The sequence below is a fragment of the Lissotriton helveticus genome, chromosome 1_1, assembly GCF_964261635.1.
Source record: "Lissotriton helveticus chromosome 1_1, aLisHel1.1, whole genome shotgun sequence".
Taxonomy (NCBI): Eukaryota; Metazoa; Chordata; class Amphibia; order Caudata; family Salamandridae; genus Lissotriton; species Lissotriton helveticus.
Genome location: NC_136057.1, coordinates 575,423,172 through 575,443,617, shown reverse-complemented (window position 1 = coordinate 575,443,617; position 20,446 = coordinate 575,423,172). Strand labels below are relative to the sequence as shown.

General features: G+C 45.9%; 1 protein-coding gene across 1 annotated transcript in view; it reads right to left on the bottom strand.

Annotated features, from left to right (window-relative positions):
- The window catches only part of SPX (spexin hormone), a 140,596-nt gene that overhangs the window by 17,460 nt on the left and 102,690 nt on the right, over window positions 1-20,446 (bottom strand). The window contains exon 5 of the mRNA XM_078654469.1: window positions 17,704-17,790. Coding sequence (XP_078510595.1) covers window positions 17,704-17,790 — 87 coding nt within the window. The remainder of the gene's footprint in view (window positions 1-17,703; window positions 17,791-20,446) is intronic.

The following is a 20,446-nucleotide window of genomic DNA, read 5'->3' as shown; positions in this document are numbered from 1 at the left end:
CTCCTTACAGTGCAGTTGAGGCCTAATAATACATTGAGTACCCAGGTCGAGCAGCCCCCCCCCTTTATGGACTGCATGATGACCACCACAATAATCTCATTGCAGTTGCTACTCATGATCAATATCAAATCAGCTTAACAAGGGGATCCCTTGCATGGGCCTTTATTAGCTGCTTTGTTCCTTGTGGAGAATCTGAGCTGACAGGACCTTGTACGCTACAACCAAGAGACACTTGAGGCATTACTACAGTGGTGCCTTGTGCTGGTTAAGCTGGCTTACCCCGTAAAGACTGGGCCCTATAATGTTGGGTCCCACCCCTGCCCCTGACTCCTACATGATCCGGTGTGCACCTTCTATGATGGAGGCCACCTAAATGAAGAGAACAAGGTCGCCCTTCATGGCCATCAGATATTCAGATACTGTGACATTAACACTGTAGCCTGTGGGGTTTCTGCCAACCAGGGAGCAGAACAATTTTTGATCCATCTCACAGTGGGAGGTGATCCCCAAGACATACTAGAACCATGGCTGGAGACAGTGGCAAAAAACAGAGCATCATGAAGACTTTCCTCCAGCAGTCCTCCCATTGCAAGCCAAAAGATTATGAATTGGCTTCAGCAGAATTTCAAGGACTTGTGGAAACTCAAGGTGACCAAACACAGGCAATCATCAAGGGACCTACTCCTCCAACTTTTGCAAGAACTCAAAGAGGACACACTGGCCAGCATCGTCAGAGCACACGGTCTCAACATAATATCCTATGCAGACGGCACCCAACTGATCCTCATCCTCTCCCTCACCGATAACCCTACCACCACCAGGACTGACTGCCAAAGATGCATGACAAGGGTCACTGAGTGGATGAAGAAAAACTGCCTCAAGCTGAAAATGGACAAGACTGAAGTACCGATCTTCAGCAAAAACATCAACCCCTGGAACAACTCCTGGTAGCCCTCAGACCTGCACCCACACCTTCCGACCATGCCAGAACACTCGGAACTATCATTAATAACAAGCTCACCATCAAATCACTGATCAACACTGTCTTCTCCATCTGCTTCCTCACTCTGCGCATGCTACGGAAGATCTTCAAGTGGCTACCCCTGACCACGAGATGCACTGTGACACACGCCCTCATCACCAGCTGACTGAAATAGGAATTGCCGGACACCTCCTACAGAGACTTTAAACCATAGAGAACGCTGCAGCCAGACTCGTTCACGACATCCCCCAATGATTCCACATCACACCCGATCTCAGGTGACTCCTCTGGCTCCCTGTATGGAAGAGACGCCAATTCAAGCTGCTGACCCACGCACACAAGGCTCAACACAACCAAGGACCCAACCACATTAAACACCACCTGAACTTCCACCACCCGCTGAGAAGACTACACTCTGCCTCCCTATCACTTGCCCACATGCTCCACATCCACTGAAGCAGAAGTGGAGGATGCTTATTCTCCTACATTGCGGCAAAGACCTGGAACAACCTCCCCATGCAGCTATGGACCCTCACCTCATTTTCGCAATTCCGAAGGGCCTTCAAGACCGAGCAGTTTGAATGAGTCTTCGGGGACCTGCAAGCAACTGTATACCCTATTGGGTAATTAGCAGCGCTATAAAAATCCTGATTGATTGATTGACATTAAGAGGGTTACCACTGACCTCCAACATGACCTACATGCCCCCCAGCGAGACGTCAACGACCTTGGGGAGAGAGTGGCCCAGGCATAAACTTCCACTGATAAACAAATGGAAGAGAGAAAGTGCTTCAGCAAAAGATGCTGCAGCTTGAGGATCAGCATTTTCTGCATGAGAAAATGAAACAACCTCAAAAATAAGTCACAGCGTAACAATATTTGCAAACAAGGAATACCAACTAGGATCTTAGAAGCCGACATTACAAAAATCCACATGGACCTCTTCCATGCCATTTATGAGAGAAGTTGCAGTCAGCCCATCCTAATGGAGAGATAGCATTGGGACGTGCCCCTTCATACGGCCAGAAATCCAATACTGAATGTCTTAACAGGCATACATCTCTTAACAGATAAAGACGCAATTAAGCCAAGGCTTGCCATTTAATGGTGCACAGTTCCTCCTCTTTCAGGATCTTTCAGCCACCACACTTGTGAAACAGCACCGTTTCACACCCATCACAGACTTCCTGATCTTTTATCATAGAAAATATTGATGGGCAAACCCATTTCACATTATATTTGTCTGGGATGGCCATATGCACATTACGGCCTGCCTCTACAAAGCAAATCTTGAGCCTGCCACTCGATAAAGTGGAGGATGGACTCCAGAAAGTATGGTGGAAGCCCTGGAGCCTTGGATCCAGATGGCAGACTCTGTCCAGACACATCAGTAGATGTTGCCTAAGGTCCATAGAATTTTAGAAAATAGCAAAGCTCAGTTTTTTAATCATCTCTGAATAACCAGGCAGCTTCTGTCATCCCACATCCAGGCATTGATGGGCCCACCCCACTGTGGGGCTTCATATAGCCCAGAGTTCTGCATTTCGGATTGGGGCCGGGAGAAGGTCTGGGTCCTATGACAGTGTCTAAATTGCCAATAACCCTTTTTCACATATTCCCATTGTGGTGCACTGGGAAAATCTACCTTGGAAGCATGGTCGCTTCCACAAACATGTATTTAATAGTTTGGTTTGCCTATTACTTGGCATAAATTGCTGATGTTTTGTGGTTATGGGGATTTTGGGAATGGGGTTGAATACCAAAAAACACAAATTGTTCTTAATTTTCTGTTTTGGCTTATCACTGGTAGCTCGGTTGAGTATAAAGCCTCCCTGATAAGAGTGAATGAAGACAGGAAAGAGTCTATCTAATCAATTGCCCAGGAACATGGCTAAGGGCTTAAGATATAAATTAAGCAAGGAAATGTGCTTATACGACTGGCAAGGAGGTGGGACTTTGCTTTGTTTAGAGATCTGTGCTATGGAGGGGTTAGTCATGCTTTAGGTTGATCCTTTAGCTGTGTTAGGGTTAAGTAGAGTGGCATATAGCATGGACATTAGACTACAACTTGAAAAATATGAAATGCCCACATAATGGCTCTTGCTCTGCAGGTGCGTTCGATAGAGATTTTAAATGGACTTAAACATTTGCTTTAAGACAAAGTACAAAATGTAGTTCTACAACAATAAACATTTATGTGTCTCCATGGCCAGACTGGGGAACCAAAAGCAGTCCTGGCAAAAATGCTCAAATCAACCTGGCTCCCTTTGTCTCCTCGAGCCATCTCTCTTTAAATCCATCCATTATCTCTCTCTCTCCTTCTCTTCTCTCTCTCACCCCCCTTTTTCTTTTCTAATCGCTTACTCTTTACCTTCCACCTCCCTCCCTCTCTTCCCTCTCTCTCTTGATGTCTCCTTGTACTTGCTGTAATTAACTTCGGGGAGCTGGGGAAAGTGACAGAGCCACCATGCATGATCCTGGGCTTTCAAAACCGGCCTCCAAGGAAAAAAGTCCAGTGGATAAAAAGGCCTATCCAGCCATAAGTGCCTCAACCCAAATTCCACCAAGAGTTGGCTTAAAGAGAGCCCTTAATGCATAAATAGCATGAGGATCAAGTGCATATAATAGTAAAAAAAAATATTAATAATGTAAGATTATGTAATGTAATCCATGGTTTCGGGATTAGACTAGTTTGAGTGACGGGCTGTACTGCATGGATAATCGGCTTTTTACAGAGTATAAAGCATCAGTCACAAAAAACGAGACTGAAACAGCTATATAATTATTAGATACCATATGTTTGCAGGGGAAACTTAAGACAGTAGACCTTGTCAGTCTCCTTCCGGGCATGTTGGGTGGGCAGTGCATGTCACCTCACTTGGGAACATGACTTTTACAGTGGTTGTGGGTTTAGATGTGGATTTTGTGCAAGTCAGAGGTAGGGAACAGCTTACTTGGCCATTGTAGCACCCAGGGGACTGGCAGGATAGTTCTAGTAGACAGGTCAGCAGTATTGCAGCCTAGTTCGTGAGTATATTTTTTTTGTGGAGGGTGATATTTAATAAGGATGGGTAGTTGAGGCATTAAGTGTTACTGGTGAAACCTATGGAGGATTTGATGAAGCAGGATGTTCTAAGCAGGCTTGGATTGGGCTATGGCACCCCAGGAGGCTGTCAGCCAGTGGGTTTGGTGCAGCAGTGCTGGTGTGTTCAGTGCTGCAGGACAGGTTCAGTAGATATGGAGAAGAAAGGAGGAAAGACTTGGGGTGAGGGTGCCTAGGGCTACAGGAGTAGAGTCTGGGTGGCATGGTAGACAGTTTTCCCAGCTGGGTGGTAGTCATTTACCTGCTGAGCAAAGGTGGGTTCAGACAAAGGGCTTAAGAAAATATGTACCATTCAGCTGTAAAAGGTGGCAGCGAGTGGAGTCATGGGAGGACGTGAGGGAGTGGGTGGGCAGATTGATGATCTGCAGGAACAAGCCATCAGGGGATCTACAGTGGTAGAGGACACGGGCACTGACAACAGCTGCATGCACAAGATACAGTTTGGGAAAGGCATTGCCATCTCCAATATGGTCCTACCCATGGCAGGGGGCTGTGTGCCAATTTGTATTTCAAACTCACAGCCAGAAGAAGGCAAGACAGCACCCTAAGAGTCAGTGGTGCTGTCTGTCCAAGAGACCTTACAATGCACTAAAGCACAGTAGATAAGAAGGTAAGAGGATATTTCAAACCATTCAAATGGAAGAATTATCATTTTGATGAGACATCTTAGCACTATGAAAAATGAAGGCAGCACTGGGAGGTGAACAATAGGGAGGTTACACCAGGCATAAAGATCTTAGTGGCAAAAGGACAGAATCTTTAAGGTTCAACCAGATGGAAGATCACAAAGAGAGAATGCAAAATAACATAGCAAGGCCCATGGCAAGCATAAGAGGAGGATGATATGTTTGGGTCACAGACAGAGTGTAGGCATCACAATTAGAGCAGTCTGTGGTGGCTGATGGGACATTTGAGTATGATGTGCTATTCAGGCTAGGTGAATAGGATGGAAGTAGCGCCACGATCCAAGCAAAAGTAGTTGATGTCCATTGACCGAGTCTGGAGCAGCTTGTTGTACCGGTCCAATGGGAGGCATGAGTCCAGGTCTGTCTCCTTGACATCAAAATCAGCACAGAAACATAAGTGGATGGATGAAGGTGGTGTTGAAAACTGAGAGTCATCTGGTGCAAGTTCTAGATGGTGTGGTGCATGAAATGATGATGAAATACTGTCTGGAAAGAAAATGGATTATGAGGAGAATAAGTACAAATGTGAGGATGGTTTGATTGTGTAGCAGCATGAGTACTAGCTGAAAAAAACATTTGTAAGGATGTGACAGAAATGGATCTGTCAGGGGTGAATTTAACAATGAAGTTTCAGGTGTCAGGAGAGTGACTTAGACATTGGAAGATGACAGAGGATAGTAGTATTAAGTGGTCACAAACTAAAGAAGGAAGGAAGGAGGAGTTGCCTTTCAGGCCAGGTATGTGTAAATGGTGGACACTGTCTAGGAGTGATGTGGGAGAAGAGGAACGCAAGGTGCTGCAGGTAGTGTCTGCTGACGTGGGTGAGGATTCAGTGTTGAACAAAGTGGGAGTAGGAGAGACAGATAATAAGGAGAGCATTGAGTCCTGGGCAGGAAGAGAAGGTAAGCCTGGAGTGGACCCTAAATTAGCAGTCTAAAAAGAGTTATAAAAGCAAGGGGTGGTGGACAGTGAAGCAGGGGGCAGGAGAGGCAGACACTGGAACAGGAAATGGAACAAAAGTTTAAATATTACTATATGTATGGGTTGATGCCAGCACCAACAGAAGCAAAGACATCTTTGCCATTGTGAAAGATTTCACCTCACCATCTGCCACCTCTGCAACAATTTCTCAAACTTTTTCAGCAACAAAATCACCACCATGAGGGGGCGTGGCCAAGCGTCTACGAAGATGGCCGCTTAGCCCAGGAGCTCCTCAGAGCCTCAACCCGTTGCCCCGTAAATATCCGGCATACTCCCTAGGAGCAGCCGTAGGAGCCGCATTATGCCTGCATTCCTGAACTGGGGAGATACGGCGCAGCCGGTAGAGCCCACCCTGGTCTCCCTGCCTGCTCCCGGAGCCGTGCTGTGGCCCAGAGATCGGAGACCGTGCGCAATACAGAGGCGCCGCTGCGCGGCTGGACGGCCTGGGTGCTAATGTGGGATCCGGCTTTTGGGCCTTCGCGGACATGACGGGTGCTGCGACTGAAACACCGGATTTGAGGTGGGCCGCTGAGGGGCCACAGCGTTGGACCACTGCCTGCTGCAGCCCCTAACTCTGCATTGTGGACCGCCTGGACCCCCTGTGAGCCACATGATTGCAGCGCGGCCGGAGGGGGAGCGGCCTGCATGAGGCCTGTAAATAGGTGTCGGCCATTGTTGTCGGGCAGAGCACGTGGTGGCGCCAACATCAGGGAGCGCCGAGCCTGCACATTGGGAGCCCTCTGCGTGCACTGTGGCTGTGGACGGGGTTACTACGCGCGCCGGAGACCACACGCTGGCTGCAGTGGGGCCTCCTGATCCCCTCTGGGGAGGTGGTAGCTGGTGGAGACAGCGGAGGGGGACCTGGTGCGTGCACAGGCAGTGGACCACGCTGTGACTCCGGGATTTCAGCCAGGTACTGTTTGGAGACGAAAGGCCTCGTCGGCTGGCCTGGTGGCCATACTACTGACACAGACTGTGGGGATCAGATCCGCGAAGGGAGCTGGTGCATAGGGGCAACATCTTACGGAGCGACACTACGCGTGGGAGACACTGCATGGCGACAATGCGGCCCAAGCAACCCACCGCCACACAGACTAATAAACTGGATAAGTACACGGTGCAGAAGGGGACACCACAGACAGACGGTGCAACGGGGGGACCCGGCTGGGCAAAAGGAACCATTGCTTGCGTCCATAATGACAGCCATACAAACGCTGGGGGCCACTCTTGAGACCAAGATAGATAAAGTCTCCATCGAGGTCAATTTACTGCGCACAGACCTTGGTAAAACCTCAGAAAAAGCTAAAACTAATGAAGCAGACATCCGAGTACTCCAAACATCTACGAAGGCCATGGAACAACGGATCAATGAACTGGTGCGCCAGCACCGACAGATGGCGGCGCACATTGAGGACCAGGAAGAGAGGGCCCGCAGAAGTAACATCCGTGTGGTGGGGGTACCGGAGGAGCTGGAGGAGCCCAGTGTGGAACTCTTCCTGGAGGATCTGATCTTGAACCACCTCAAACCCAAGCGGCTGTTGAAGATCTTTACTGTTGAGCGTACCCACCGAGCGCCTATCTCTAAGCCCAAGCCGGGGGCTCCGCCAAGGACAATAATTGCTAAAATCCTGAACTACAGGGATAGGGATGCCATCTTATAAACGGCTAGACAGGCCGGGGACCTGCACTACGAAAATGCCACGATCCGTTTTTTTCCGGATTTCACGCTCCAGGTGCAGAAGGAGAGATGCTCTTTCATAGGTGTCAAAGCAGCATTGAGAGAGCGCGGAGTCAAATACATTATATTTTTCCCTGCCAAGCTTAAGGTCATCGCTGGGGGCAAATCACTATTTTTCCCCTCGCCATTGGCCGTGCAAGACTGGATCGATAGGGAATCCACGAGAACTGAGGACCGACCCGGCGGTGCGAACTGGAGGACCACTCAGGCTGGATCGCCAGCCTCAACGGCCGGGAGATCGATGTCGATGCACAGAGTCAGCGCTCCTGGAGATCTAGGTCCGCGAGTCCCCGGTGGGGGACCCTCGAAGAGGGGACAGGTCACTGAAGGCGAGAGACCTGCCGACCTGATCATCAGCTAATGTAACGTATTGGGGGCACTGATGCTGGAGGGTGTGCCATATACGATGTGCTCAGCAGCTGAAATGTTGGGGGGAGAAGGGTTGAGTACTGTTAGCCCTGTAAGGAAGTGGGCCTGGTTCACTCCTACCCTTATTATGAAGTATCTCCTTCCTCTCTGCTGTGGTTGGGCGACCCGCACGGGCCCCCTTAGGGGCTGTAAACTTGGCAGCACGGGACTCGGCTCTGCCGCTGAGGGACATAAAACCTTGGTGCGGCTGGAGTATAGACGATTAAGTGTAAGGTGCGGATGACGGGGGCGGGGACGGGCAACGGCTGGAGTTGGGGCTGGTGCACGCCTCTCAGAGAGAGGAATCCCTGGGGGGAGAAACAGGGGGGTAGGTGTTTGATTTTCTTTCTTCCTTTCCAGGTTTGGGCGAAAGGCGCTCTGCTAATTGGGGATGTGGGTAGTTCGAAACCTACGGAGCAGGGAAGCAGGGAGGGAGGTTCAGGGGGGTCACAGTTGTTGGAGAGGGGGGCACTGGGGGGGTTAGGTGAGTGGGGGGTGGTTGGGGACAGGGGAAGAGGCTTGAAGTGGCTACACAGGCTATGTTTTTATGTTTTGCAACAGCCACGTTGGGGGGTTGGAACCAGGGGGGGGGAAATAGGGAGGGGAATTGGGCACTGTATGGTGTTACCACAGCGTATAGAACTGAATATTCTACTGCAATGTACCAGGAACTTCCAGAGTCTTAGTGAAATTTGGACTGTCTACTGCTATGGGGTGGGATAAAAGCCTAAAGATTCAGAGTTGGAACGTCAACGGGCTAGGGGACAAGCTCAAGAGAACCATGGTGCTGCAATTTATTGAACGACACTTTCTGAATGTAGTGTTCCTGCAGGAGACCCACCTCCTAGGAAACACCTGCCACACGCTTAACAGAATGGGGTATTCCCTTGTGATCCATGCTGGCTTTACTTCGGGGTCCCGCGGGGTGGGTATTATGGTGCGGCGTAGCCTCCCCTTAGTCATAGACCACACAGATTCGGACACGCTGGGTCAGTATGCGACCATCTCGGGTAAATGGGAGGGCCGCAGGCTTAACCTGGTCACCAGTTATATCCCACCTGGGCTTCAAACCCAATCCTTTCAGGACTTAGGAAAGCTACTTCTATCCCTCCCGGAAGGGCAGCTTTTTGTGGGTGGCGACTTCAACGCTGTGGTCTCTGGACACTGTGACAGACACCCTCCAAGGGACGTACCTGCTAGCCACAGGTGGTTGGCCGACTTCATTGAGACATTTGGTTTCACTGACTTATGGCGTCTCAAACACCCCGAAGACAGACAGACCTTTTTTTCAGGCCCTCATGGTTCGTTCTCCCGCTTAGATTATCTATTCACACCTTTGCAGTACGGTACCGGCGTTCAAGAAGCTACACATTTAGCTCGGGGAATATCTGACCATTCCCCCTTACTGGTCCATCTCACTATCGGGGACAAACAGGAGGGAAGTATAGCGCCTATTAATGCCTGGCATCTCTGGAATGAAGCCACACGTACAGCTCTGACACTGGCGATTAGTCGCTATTTTGAGGAGAATGAGGGTACGGAATCCGCGGGGGAGATATGGGAGGCCTTCAAATCAGTGCTTAGGGCAGAGGCCCTCTCAGTGATTGCGAGCCGTCGTCGGGAGCGAGAGGGGCAGCTGGTCCAACTGGAGGGTGAGGTACGGGACCTGGAGGTGGCAGTGCTTGACGGGGGAGATCCGGAGACTACCCACCGGTTGCAACTTAAGCAGGCTGAATACAAGGCGGTGACTACTGATGCCGCCAAAACCGTTCTCAGGGATAGGGAGGGCAGGATTTATGACCAGGGCGATAAGGCAGGCAAGCTCATAGCCTGGTTAGATAAAAAGCAGCAGCAGCAGAAATTAGTGGCGGAACTCAGGACCGAGTCAGGAGTAGTCGTCACTGAACCTCGCGCGGTGGTCAAAGAGTTTGAGCCACACTACCAGAAGGTCTATACTAGAGGATCTGACCGACCTGAGGAAGACTCTGTGGACTTGCTGGTGGACATCCGTCTGCCGACTCTCACGGAGACAGAGCGGTAAACATTAGAGGTGCCGCTCATGACCGAGGAGCTAGGCCAAGCCATCTGCGACCTCCGCTCAGGGAAGGCCATGTGGCCTAACGGGTTTCCCATTGAACTCTATAGGCTCAAGTCGGACGGCCTCAGTCCCTATTTGAAGCGGGTGTTTGAGGAGAGCAAGGAGCAGGGAGTGTTGCCGAGAGACCAACGTATAGCCACTATTATGGCTATCCCTAAGGAGGGCAAACCCAGGGATTCATGTGCATCCTGTAGGCCTATCTCTCTGCTTAACGCGGAGCCTAAGATCCTGGCTAAGGTCCTGGCCAATAGGCTCAAACCAGTTCTGCCATCGCTTGTACACCCGGACCAGTCGGGCTTCATGCCACATCGCAATACGGCACTCAATCTCCGCCGATTGCATGGTGTGCTGGGGCGCTGCCATACCCTCCGCGAGGAGGCAGTAGTTGTATCACTTGATGCCGCTATGGCATTTGATACTTTGGAATGGCCTTATATGATGGCGGTCCTCCGTAAATTGGGCTTTGGCCCTGAATTTATAGGGTGGGTGCGTCTTTTCTACTCATAGCCCCTGGCCCAAGTCACAGTTAACAACAGAATCTCTGAGGTCTTCCGCTTAGAGAGAGGGACGCGACAGGGGTGCCCCCTCTCGCCTCTGCTTTTTGCCCTCTCTTTGGAGCCACTAGCTGCCTGGATAAGACAAGACCTTTCCCTAAAGGGGTTCCGATGGGCGGAAGGATGGGAGTACAGAATATCGCTTTATGCGGATGACATCCTTCTTTACCTCGCTAGTCCTCGCAAGTCACTCATAGTAGCCATGGACATTTTTGCCAGTTTCGGGAGGAACTCGGGATACAGTATAAACTGGGGTAAATCCATCATGTATGTCCTCAACGGCGACTCTCCGGTGGTCCCCCGTGGCTGCCCAATTGAAGTTGCTACAAATGGGTTTAAATACCTTGAGATTTTTGTTTCTAAAGACGCTGCTACCCGGTATGAGATGAACCTCGTGCCCCCGCTACAACGGTTTAAGAAGGACTCGGCATCCTGGCAGAAGCTCCCGCTATCCCTACTAGGCCAGGCGTCGCTCTTTAAAATGATGGCGCTGCCAAGGTCCTTATATGCACTACAGAACTACCCTGACTTGGTGCCGCAGTCATATTTTGCATCTCTTGAAACCGCGCTTAGGGAGCTACTGTGGGCCGGAGTGCCTCGCATCTCACTCCAGAAGCTTACACTAGGCTGGTTCGATGGGGGTATAGCACTCCCGGACATCCGTAAATATTATTGGGCTGCACACCTTGCAGCTATCAATCATGGCACTTACTGTGACGGTAATGACCCGGGGTATGGAATGGACAGGAGGGAACTTTGAGGCGGCACTATACTCAAGGCCTGGCAGATACCCGATCACCGGGCCCACCAAGCACTCAGTACAAATGTGGCACATAGTGCAATGAAAATTGGGTTGGGCTGATACTCTGACCCTTGCGACCCCACTATGGGCCTCCGAAAAACTGGGTACCCTGAGTCGCACCAAGGGGTTCCACAACTGGGACCTGATCTGGATTTCACACATCAGAGACTTATGGGGTTCAGAGGGTGTAGTGTCCTTCGCTTCACTTCAACAGAAATATGAGCTTGCACAAACAGAGCACTTTCTGTACATGCAGGTCCGACACTCCCTCGAATCGAACATCCCGGCAGGGCCGCTTCCCCCAGCCTCGTCCCCCTTAGAGGACAGACTGCTGGACAGACACCTCCCTGAACACGCCATCTCCCTCACATATAAAAAAATCATTAACAACTCCCCAGATCTTTTCCAATCCCTGAAAACTAAGTGAGAGGCTGATGGGTTAGAAATAGACGAGGAAGAGTGGAATAGTGCGCTAGCGTCCCCTAAGGAGGTGGCCATCTCAGCTCGACTCCGCCTGATCCAACTCAAGATTCTTCACCGGGTCTATATTTCAGGGACTAGACTGCAATTGATGGGCCGCAGTGTGGATGGGCTTTGTCGGAGGGGGTGTGGAGAGGCAGGGGCATTCTTCCACATCATATGGGAATGCCCAATGCTCCAGGTCTATTGGCAACGGATACACCAGTGCATGCGGGAGGTGTGGGAGGTGGAGCTCCGGGTTGAGGCAAAAAGGTGTCTATTGAATATATGGGAGCCCACGGATCTGTCACCCCGTGGGAGGATCTGGGCCACACTTGGCTTTGCTATCGCAAAAAGAAATATTGCTAGGCTGTGGGGGGCCTCTGGAAGACAGACATGGACTGGTGCATGCTCCAAGAGAAGACAGTTTATATAGCCAGGGGGTGCCCACAAAAATGGGTCAGTATCTGGTCCAACTGGAATGAGTATAGGGGTCACATTTGCGAACCCCCCCTGGTCGCCCGGGTTGACGAACCACTCGCACTACTGAATGTACAATGATGAATCGTAAAGAACAATGTTGAAGGTCCCAAACCCCTTACTTCCACTTGAATTCCTAAGGTACAATTGTATGTCTTGCAATGTATGACTGTGATATACACCACTGTTTTTTTTGGAAAGTTAATAACATTTTTATAAAAAAATAAAAAAATCACTACATATACATCTTCAGCCCGCAACTGAAGCTGATAGGCCTCGCTGAAATGCCTCCTAATCCTATCCAAAGAATCAGTGCTAACAACATGGACCGTTATCACCCCAGAAGAAACCATCACCACCATGAAATCCATCCACTCAGGGTCCCAATCGGACACCTGGCTCCAGCACACCTACTAGAATGGACTGCAACAAATCAGCAACATGCTCACAACCATTCTGAATGCCTCCACCTCTTCGGTACTTTCCCTGATGCTTAAAAAAACACAACTGTCCTCCCATTGCTGAAGAACCCCTCGGCGGACCCTTCACTGCTCACCAACTACAGACCGATCTCCTTGCTACCATTCCAGATGGAGCTCTTAAAGAAAATCAACCACATAAACCTCACCGAATAGCTCAATAATCACTAACTACTTAACACCACTCAGACTGGTTTCAGACAAAATCACAGCACGGAAACAGCCCTCATCGCTGCCAAGTATGGCATTTGCATCTGGACAGAGGAGACATGATCAACTTCATTCTCATGGACTTTTCCGCAGCATTTGAAACAATCTTTCACTCAATCTATCATCTATATCCAAAGCCTACCCAATATCAGAATCCAAAGGCACACACTCTGATGGATCTGCTCCTTCCAGAAGGACCCACTCAGTTAGCCTGAATATGTACACATCGCATACTCACGACCTCATTGGCGGAGTTCAGCAAGGATCCTCTCTGAGATCCCTCTGATGAGCATCATCCTCTCTCATGATATCAACAACCTCTCCTATGCCGATCAACTCATTCTCTCCCTTATGGACAAAACATCCCATGCCAAAATCAAGCTCAATTCCTGCTTCACTGACACCGCCAACTGGATGAAGACTAACTGCCTAAGCTAAACACTGACAAGACTGACATTGTAATCCTCTTGAAGAGCACTTCACTGTGGGACTCCTCCTAGTGGCCAACAGAACTACAACTGACACCCACCCCTACCACCTAGGCCAAGAACCTCAGGATCATCATTGACACCAAAATTGACATGACCACCAATTCAATGCTGTCACTGCCTCATACTTTCATATCTTGAAGGTGCTGAGGAACATTGATAAATTACTCCCAATCAGCACCCTGAAACTGTCAAGCATGCCCTAGTCACAAGCAAGCAGAACTATACTATGGCAACACCCTCTATGCCCGGATCAACAAAAAATTGCCAGAAGCCTGCAGACCATTTAGAACTCATAGCCAGCATCACTCAACCTCCCAGGCCACTTTCACATCACACCACACCTGATGAAGCTCCACTGGCTCCCCATCCACAACCTAGCACAATTCAAACCCCTCTCCCACACCTTTAGGGCACTAATTACATAGCACTGTCCCATCATACCTCAACAATTGCATCTGCTTTCACAGACCTTCCAGATACCCACTGCTCATCACAGCTCCCACTTACACAAATCCCACAGATACGGACAAACAGATTTGGCTTTCTAGCCTTCTCCTACATTGCTCCTAAAGCATGCAACAACCTACTACTACACATAAGTGCCTCCTCCTCACTTCTGGAATTCCCCAAGAAGCTGAAGACCTGCCTTTTTGAGTAGTCCCACTAGGCCCTAGTTGTACTTAGACTCTCACCGCTCAAAGCCTGGATACCCTTCTGTGTGATAGTGCGTTCTACAAATCTGCATAATATAAGATAACAATCAAGCACTGAATTAACCCAATGCCAGGCCCATCTATTCATCACTCCACAGAAAAGTGCAACGCCATCAGCCTCTTTCTTTCTCTTTTGCTTTTCCTTTTTTCTTTCCTTCTTTCATCTTGTTTTGCCTTCTTTCCCTTTTCTTTCCTTTTTCTTTCCTTCTTTCCTTCATTTCCTCTTCCCTTCTTCTGTTTTTATTCTTTGTTTCTTTTTCCCCCTTTTCCCTATTTTCTTTTTCTCTTACCTTCTTTCATTCTTTCTTTCCCTTTTTCTTCTGTGCCTGCTTTCCCTTTTCTTTGCTGTTTCTTTCTTTCCTTCGGTCTTTCAATTTTGCCTTCTTTCATTATTTATTTCCTTTCTTTCTTTTTTGCCTTCATTGCTTCTTTCATATCTCTCCATTTTTGCATCTTTATTTCCTGCCTTCTTAAAATTTTTATTTTTTGTTTCTTTCTTTTTGCCTTCTTGTTTCTTTCTTTTTCTCTTTTCTTTAATTCTTATTTCTTTTTTACCTTCTTTTTTTCTTTACTTCTTGTTTTATTTGCATTCTTTGCTTCTTTCTTTTTGCTTTCTTTCCTTAGTTCTTTCTTTTTGCCTTCTTCCTTTATACATTTTCTTTCTTTCTTTCTTTCTGCTTCCCTTTTTTTGTTTTGTCTTCTTGACCTTTTCTTCCTTCTTTCCTCCCTTTTTGCCTTCTTTGCTTCTTTTTTTGTTGCTTTTTTCTTACTCTTTCCATTTTTCTTTCTTTCTTCCTACTTTTTACCTTCTTTCCTTTTTCCCTCCTTCTGCACTCGTTTTTTGTCTACCTGCCTTCCTTCCTTTTCCTTCCTTTTTCCTTTCCTTCTTTACTTATTTACCTTCTTGCTTGCCTTCATTCTCAAAGGTGATGCCAACAGCCAATGCCAGACCAATGGCTTTAATAGGCCTGAGTTAGTCAAGATGTTATGCTGCTACTAAAAGTATGTATAACATAGGTACTTATAGCGGTTTTCAGGAAGACTTCATCCGTTCGTCTGTGATCCTGTTAGTCCACTTCAGTCAATGACTGACTTCACTGTGAGTTATGACATGCTGTCCTTTCACAAGGTGCACTTCCACACACAAGGTATTTCCCTTCAGTGCCCTGTTTACCATGGTAATGTGTACTTTTTTGATAACACACAAACACTTTTGCCTTTAGCAATTGCCTTTTCTTTTTTTTTTAACGATTTAATGAGCACTTGACAACTTCCCAAACAATAAAGGTTTGCACAAACCATGATAAACCAAACAAGAAATACCAAAAGGCTAGGGGCAATGCCAGACCTTTTGCCTTTGCCACTGCTTGTTAATTATTAGGTTTACAGTTTGAAAAGCACCATGTTGCAGACTGAATGTTTCTTGTTCAGTTTGTGTGGTGTGGCAGTGTGATATGTGGAGGGAGGTAGGTCAGGTTAATTAGTGGTGGGATTTGCTAGGCAAAATCATGTAATAGTGAGGAGATATTTTACAGCCTGATTTATATCCTGGTGGACGCAAATTACTCCATTGCCCTCGTTAAAGTGCCGCCCGCCAGATTTATAAAATACTGCCTAGCTGGGGGTTATTTATAAAGGCATTGTCAGGAATCGCCTTCACTGCATTTCCTATGAATGAATTTTACTGTTTGCTGAAGGGCTGCATCGGAAGGACGCTACCAAGCAACAAACAGTATTCTTTTTTTTTTTCAAAAAGAAAATCTCAAAACGGGATTTTAGTTTTGAAAAAAAACAAAAGTAATGCTTTCCTCACCATGTGAGCGTTCTTCCATGACAGGAGAGCAATATAATGATTTTACTGTTCTTTACTGTAAGGGACAGTAACAAGCATTTGCAATGCAATCGGTCTCGCCTTTGGGACTTTATATATATTTAGCTATGCAGCATATTAGCCTGGGTGCTGAAACATCTACTGTTCTTTACATGTAGGTAAAGTAAGCACCAAACTGCGTGACACTCTAGGTATGGGAACACAAGGAGAAAAATATTGCCTTTCATCAGTAAATGGTATAGTCCAAAAGTCTGTTTTTAATATAAAATCAGGGCCTTCGGTGGTCAAATAACTGAAAATACAAGATTTGAAAAAAATATTATTGTCTCCGGGTGCTCGTGGAAGACAATTTCTATGGACTGGAATCTAGAGAATGCTAAAGTTATTCTGGTATTTTACTGACCTCTGCTGGTCGTTTTCTATCAAGAAAGTTCAATACAGGCAGTTGCCAGAAAAATGAAAAAAAGAAAGTCCCTCAGCAGAAAGCAATTCTGGTATTTTACTGAACTCTACTGGTTGTTTTCGATCAAGACAGTTAAATAGAGGCAGTTGAACAAGCAGAAAGAAATTCTTGTATTTTACTGACCTCTAATGGTCATTTTCTATTAAGACAGTTAAATAGAGGCAGTTGAACAGAACAAAAGTCCCTACGCGGAAGGAGACAAGTCCAAGGGCAGATCTCCAGAGCCCACAAAGTACATACACATATAAGTATATTCTGAAGTATAAACAAGAGGTCTCGAATGCTCGACCTAAAACTGACTGCAAGTCCACCCATCAAAATTGGGTGGGCGGACAAGTAGCCATTTTTCCGACGGGCCTTACTCGCAAGGGCCATTGGAGTATTTGGCTTCAGCGGAGACAGAGTAGTCTCCGCCGTGGCCAAACTGAAGGTCCTCCTGCATTTACAATGGGGGGCGGACCTTCATATTGACGGTATGTATACCACGTCGCCGTTGCAATGGAGTGTACATACCACCAATATATAAATCAGGCCCTTAGTCTGTAAGGAGGTTGCCTGGGGTTATGCAGTTTAATTTCCAGACCTGCTCTATTAAAGTTGCCTTTTTCATTAGAATGAATGTGGATAGAATTAGTTGTGCTGTCTCATCTGAAGCTTGGTAGGTATTGTTGGTGTATTAAATAAATATCTTATAACTATGTTTCTTTTCTTCTTCCGTCTGTGTGATTATAAACTCTGTATTCATTTCACAATACAAATTATATTAGTGAAGCCACACTTGCAGGATCACTTCACAAGTATTTCAAGACATGGCCAGATGTGTAATTTTATAATTCACGTATGTGTTTTAATATTTCAAGATAGATTATTTCCCAGACGTCTTGATACGTATAATTTGCGATAAACAACATCTGTGTTGTTTAAAATGTGGTTGTGGGGCTCATCAAGTTCTTCCATTTCCTTACTCCTGTGAGACCATGCCCCTTACTGGTCTTCCTGTTTACTTTCCCTACCTCGTTAAACACAAAAAGCACACTGCCCTGCAGAGACCACCTCTCTCCACAGGGCTTCACACTACCAAAGACAACTCCACAGTCCCACACATCCAACAAAACCAAACATTAGATTTAAAACTGTTTAACAGTGATTAGAGTTTGTGGTCATTCTGAGCTTCAAATATTATCCTGCAGCAAAACTCTTGGAATGCAGTAAAAGGGCTCATTACCTTCTTCTTGTGCTTTCCTCAACGAGCTAAGGAACATGGCGGCAGCTTCAGAAATAGTGATTGGATTTGAATTTCGACTGCGTGTCTCTAGAGAGAACAAAACATAGATATTTTGAACGAAAATCTTTATAGAAGCAGAGAAGCTCTCAACGTACCTCAAAAATGTGTACAGAAACTCAGATGAATACTGTGGTGTTGAGAACAGATGTTTCACGTTCCAGGTTTTATCAAAATTAAAACTGAAAATTCTATTTAAATGTTTTGTAAAATAATCCTACTAGATCACTTTGAAAACATTCCTTGTCTGAAAACCAGGGTGATTTTACATCTGTCCTGATTGGAGGAGTACCATGGAACTAGATCAATTTGTAGATTGCAGTGGATGGTTAAACCAAAATGCAGTGTTAAAGAACTTTACAAATTCAGAGCAAACAGAGATCAACAGTGCTGTATCAATATTACATAATATTATTACGGCAGAGCACTACTCACCTCCATAAAAGAGGACCTTCTGACAAAACTTCAGGTCCTGCAGAACACCGCGGCCAGACTGGTCCTAAATCTCCCTCCCCGCACCCCCTCATCGCCCAGTCTAAGGACATTACACTGGCTTCCTATCAAAAAACGCATCAAGTTCAAACTATGCTGTCTAGTCCACAAGACACTTAACGGTCATGGACCAAAATACTTAGCAAAAAAGCTGATGGACTATCACCCGGCTAGAACCCTCCGCTCCACCAGCAAACATCTCCTAACCGTTCCCAAAGTCCGTACAGTAAGGAATGGTGACAGATCCTTCTCTAAGATAGCCCCAGAAATGGTGAACACCCTAAATATCGATTCCAAAATATCGAATGGACAGAATATCGAATCAAAAATATAGAATAGACAGAATATCGAATTATCAAAATATAGATAGGACAGAATATAGAAATTGGGGTATAAAATATCGAATTCCACAATATCTAATTTTATAATATAGATTCCCACAATATCGAATTTTATAATATAGATTCCCATAATATCTAAAAAAAAATTAGTGTTATGTAATGTAGTATATGTGTGAAAATTATGTATTATTTTTCTAATGTATGTGTAATTTTTTTTAAGTAATGAATGTTATGTAATTTAATTTTTTCGTAATTTAATTCCATAGCGGATTGTGGGTTTATAGGGGAATAGGGTGGGACGTAATTTAATTATATTAAATATTAATTTTAATTTACATGTATTGCTAATTAATTGATTGATAATTATTAATTGGTAATTCATTTTTATTAACTGATTAATTGATAATTGTGTTAATTGAATTTTTTATTATTAGGAGCGGATTGTGGGCTTATAGGGGAATAGGGTGGGAAGTAATTTAATTATAGTAAATTAAATATTACATTTTATTTATATGTATTGATAATTAATTAATTCATAATTAATTATTAATTGGTAAATAATGTTTAATCATTGGTAATTATTTTTTATAAATTGGTAAATAATTTTTATTAATTGATTAGTTGATAATTATGTTAATTGTATTTTTCATTATTAGGAGCGGGTTGTGGGTTTATAGGGGAATTGGGTGGGAAGTAATTTAATTGTAATAAAGTTAATTTTCATTTTTATTTATATGTATTGATAATTAATTGATAATTAATTATTTATTGGTAAATAATTTGTTAATTGGTAATATTTTTTTTATTGGTAATTAATTGTTATTAATTGGTCATTATATAATCTTATTTTAATATTAAATAATTTCCTTCCCTACTGTTGCACTCTCTGGAGTGGGAATAGTAATTTTTACCCCTACGCTAACCAACGGTTTCCCTACTGTTGCACTCTCTGGAGTGGGAATAGTAATGTTTACCTCCACGCTATCCAACGCTTTCCCTACTGTTGCACTCTCTGGAGTGGGAATAGTAATTTTTACCCCCCCCCCCGCTATCCAACGCTTATCCTACTGTTGCACTGTTTGGAGTGGGAATAGTAATTTTTATGCCTACGCTATCCAACGCTTTCCCTACTGTTGCACTCTCTGGAGTGGGAATAGTAATTTTCACCCCTACACTATCCAACGCTTTCCCTACTGTTGCACTCACTGGAGTGGGAATAGTAATTTTTACCCCTCCGGTATCCAACGCTTTCCCTACTGTTGCACTCTCTGGAATGGGAATAGTAATTTTTACCCCTACTCTATCCAACGCTTTCCCTACTGTTGCACTCTCTGGAGTGGGAATAGTAATTCTTGCCCCTACACTATCCAACGCTTTCCCTTCTGTTGCACTCACTGGAGTGGGAATAGTAATTTTTACCCCTACGTTATCCAACTCTTTCCCTACTGTTGCTCACTGGAGTGGGAATAGTAATTCTTACCCCTACGGTATCCAAAGCTTTCCCTATTGTTCCACTCTCTGGAGTGGGAATAGTCATTTTTACCCTCCCGCTATCCAAAGCTTTCCCTACTGTTGCACTCTCTGGAGTGGGGATAGTCATTTTTACCCCTACGCTATCCAATGCTTTCCCTACTGTTGCACTCCCTGGAGTGAGAATAGTAATTTTTACCCCTACACTATCCAATGTTTTCACTACTGTTGCTCACTGGAGTGGGAATAGTCATTCTTACCCCTACAGTATCTAACGCTTTCCCTATTTTTCCACTCTCTGGAGTGGGAATAGTCATTTTTACCCTCCCGCTATCCAATGCTTTCCCTGCTGTTGCACTCTTTGGAGTAGGAATAGTAATTTT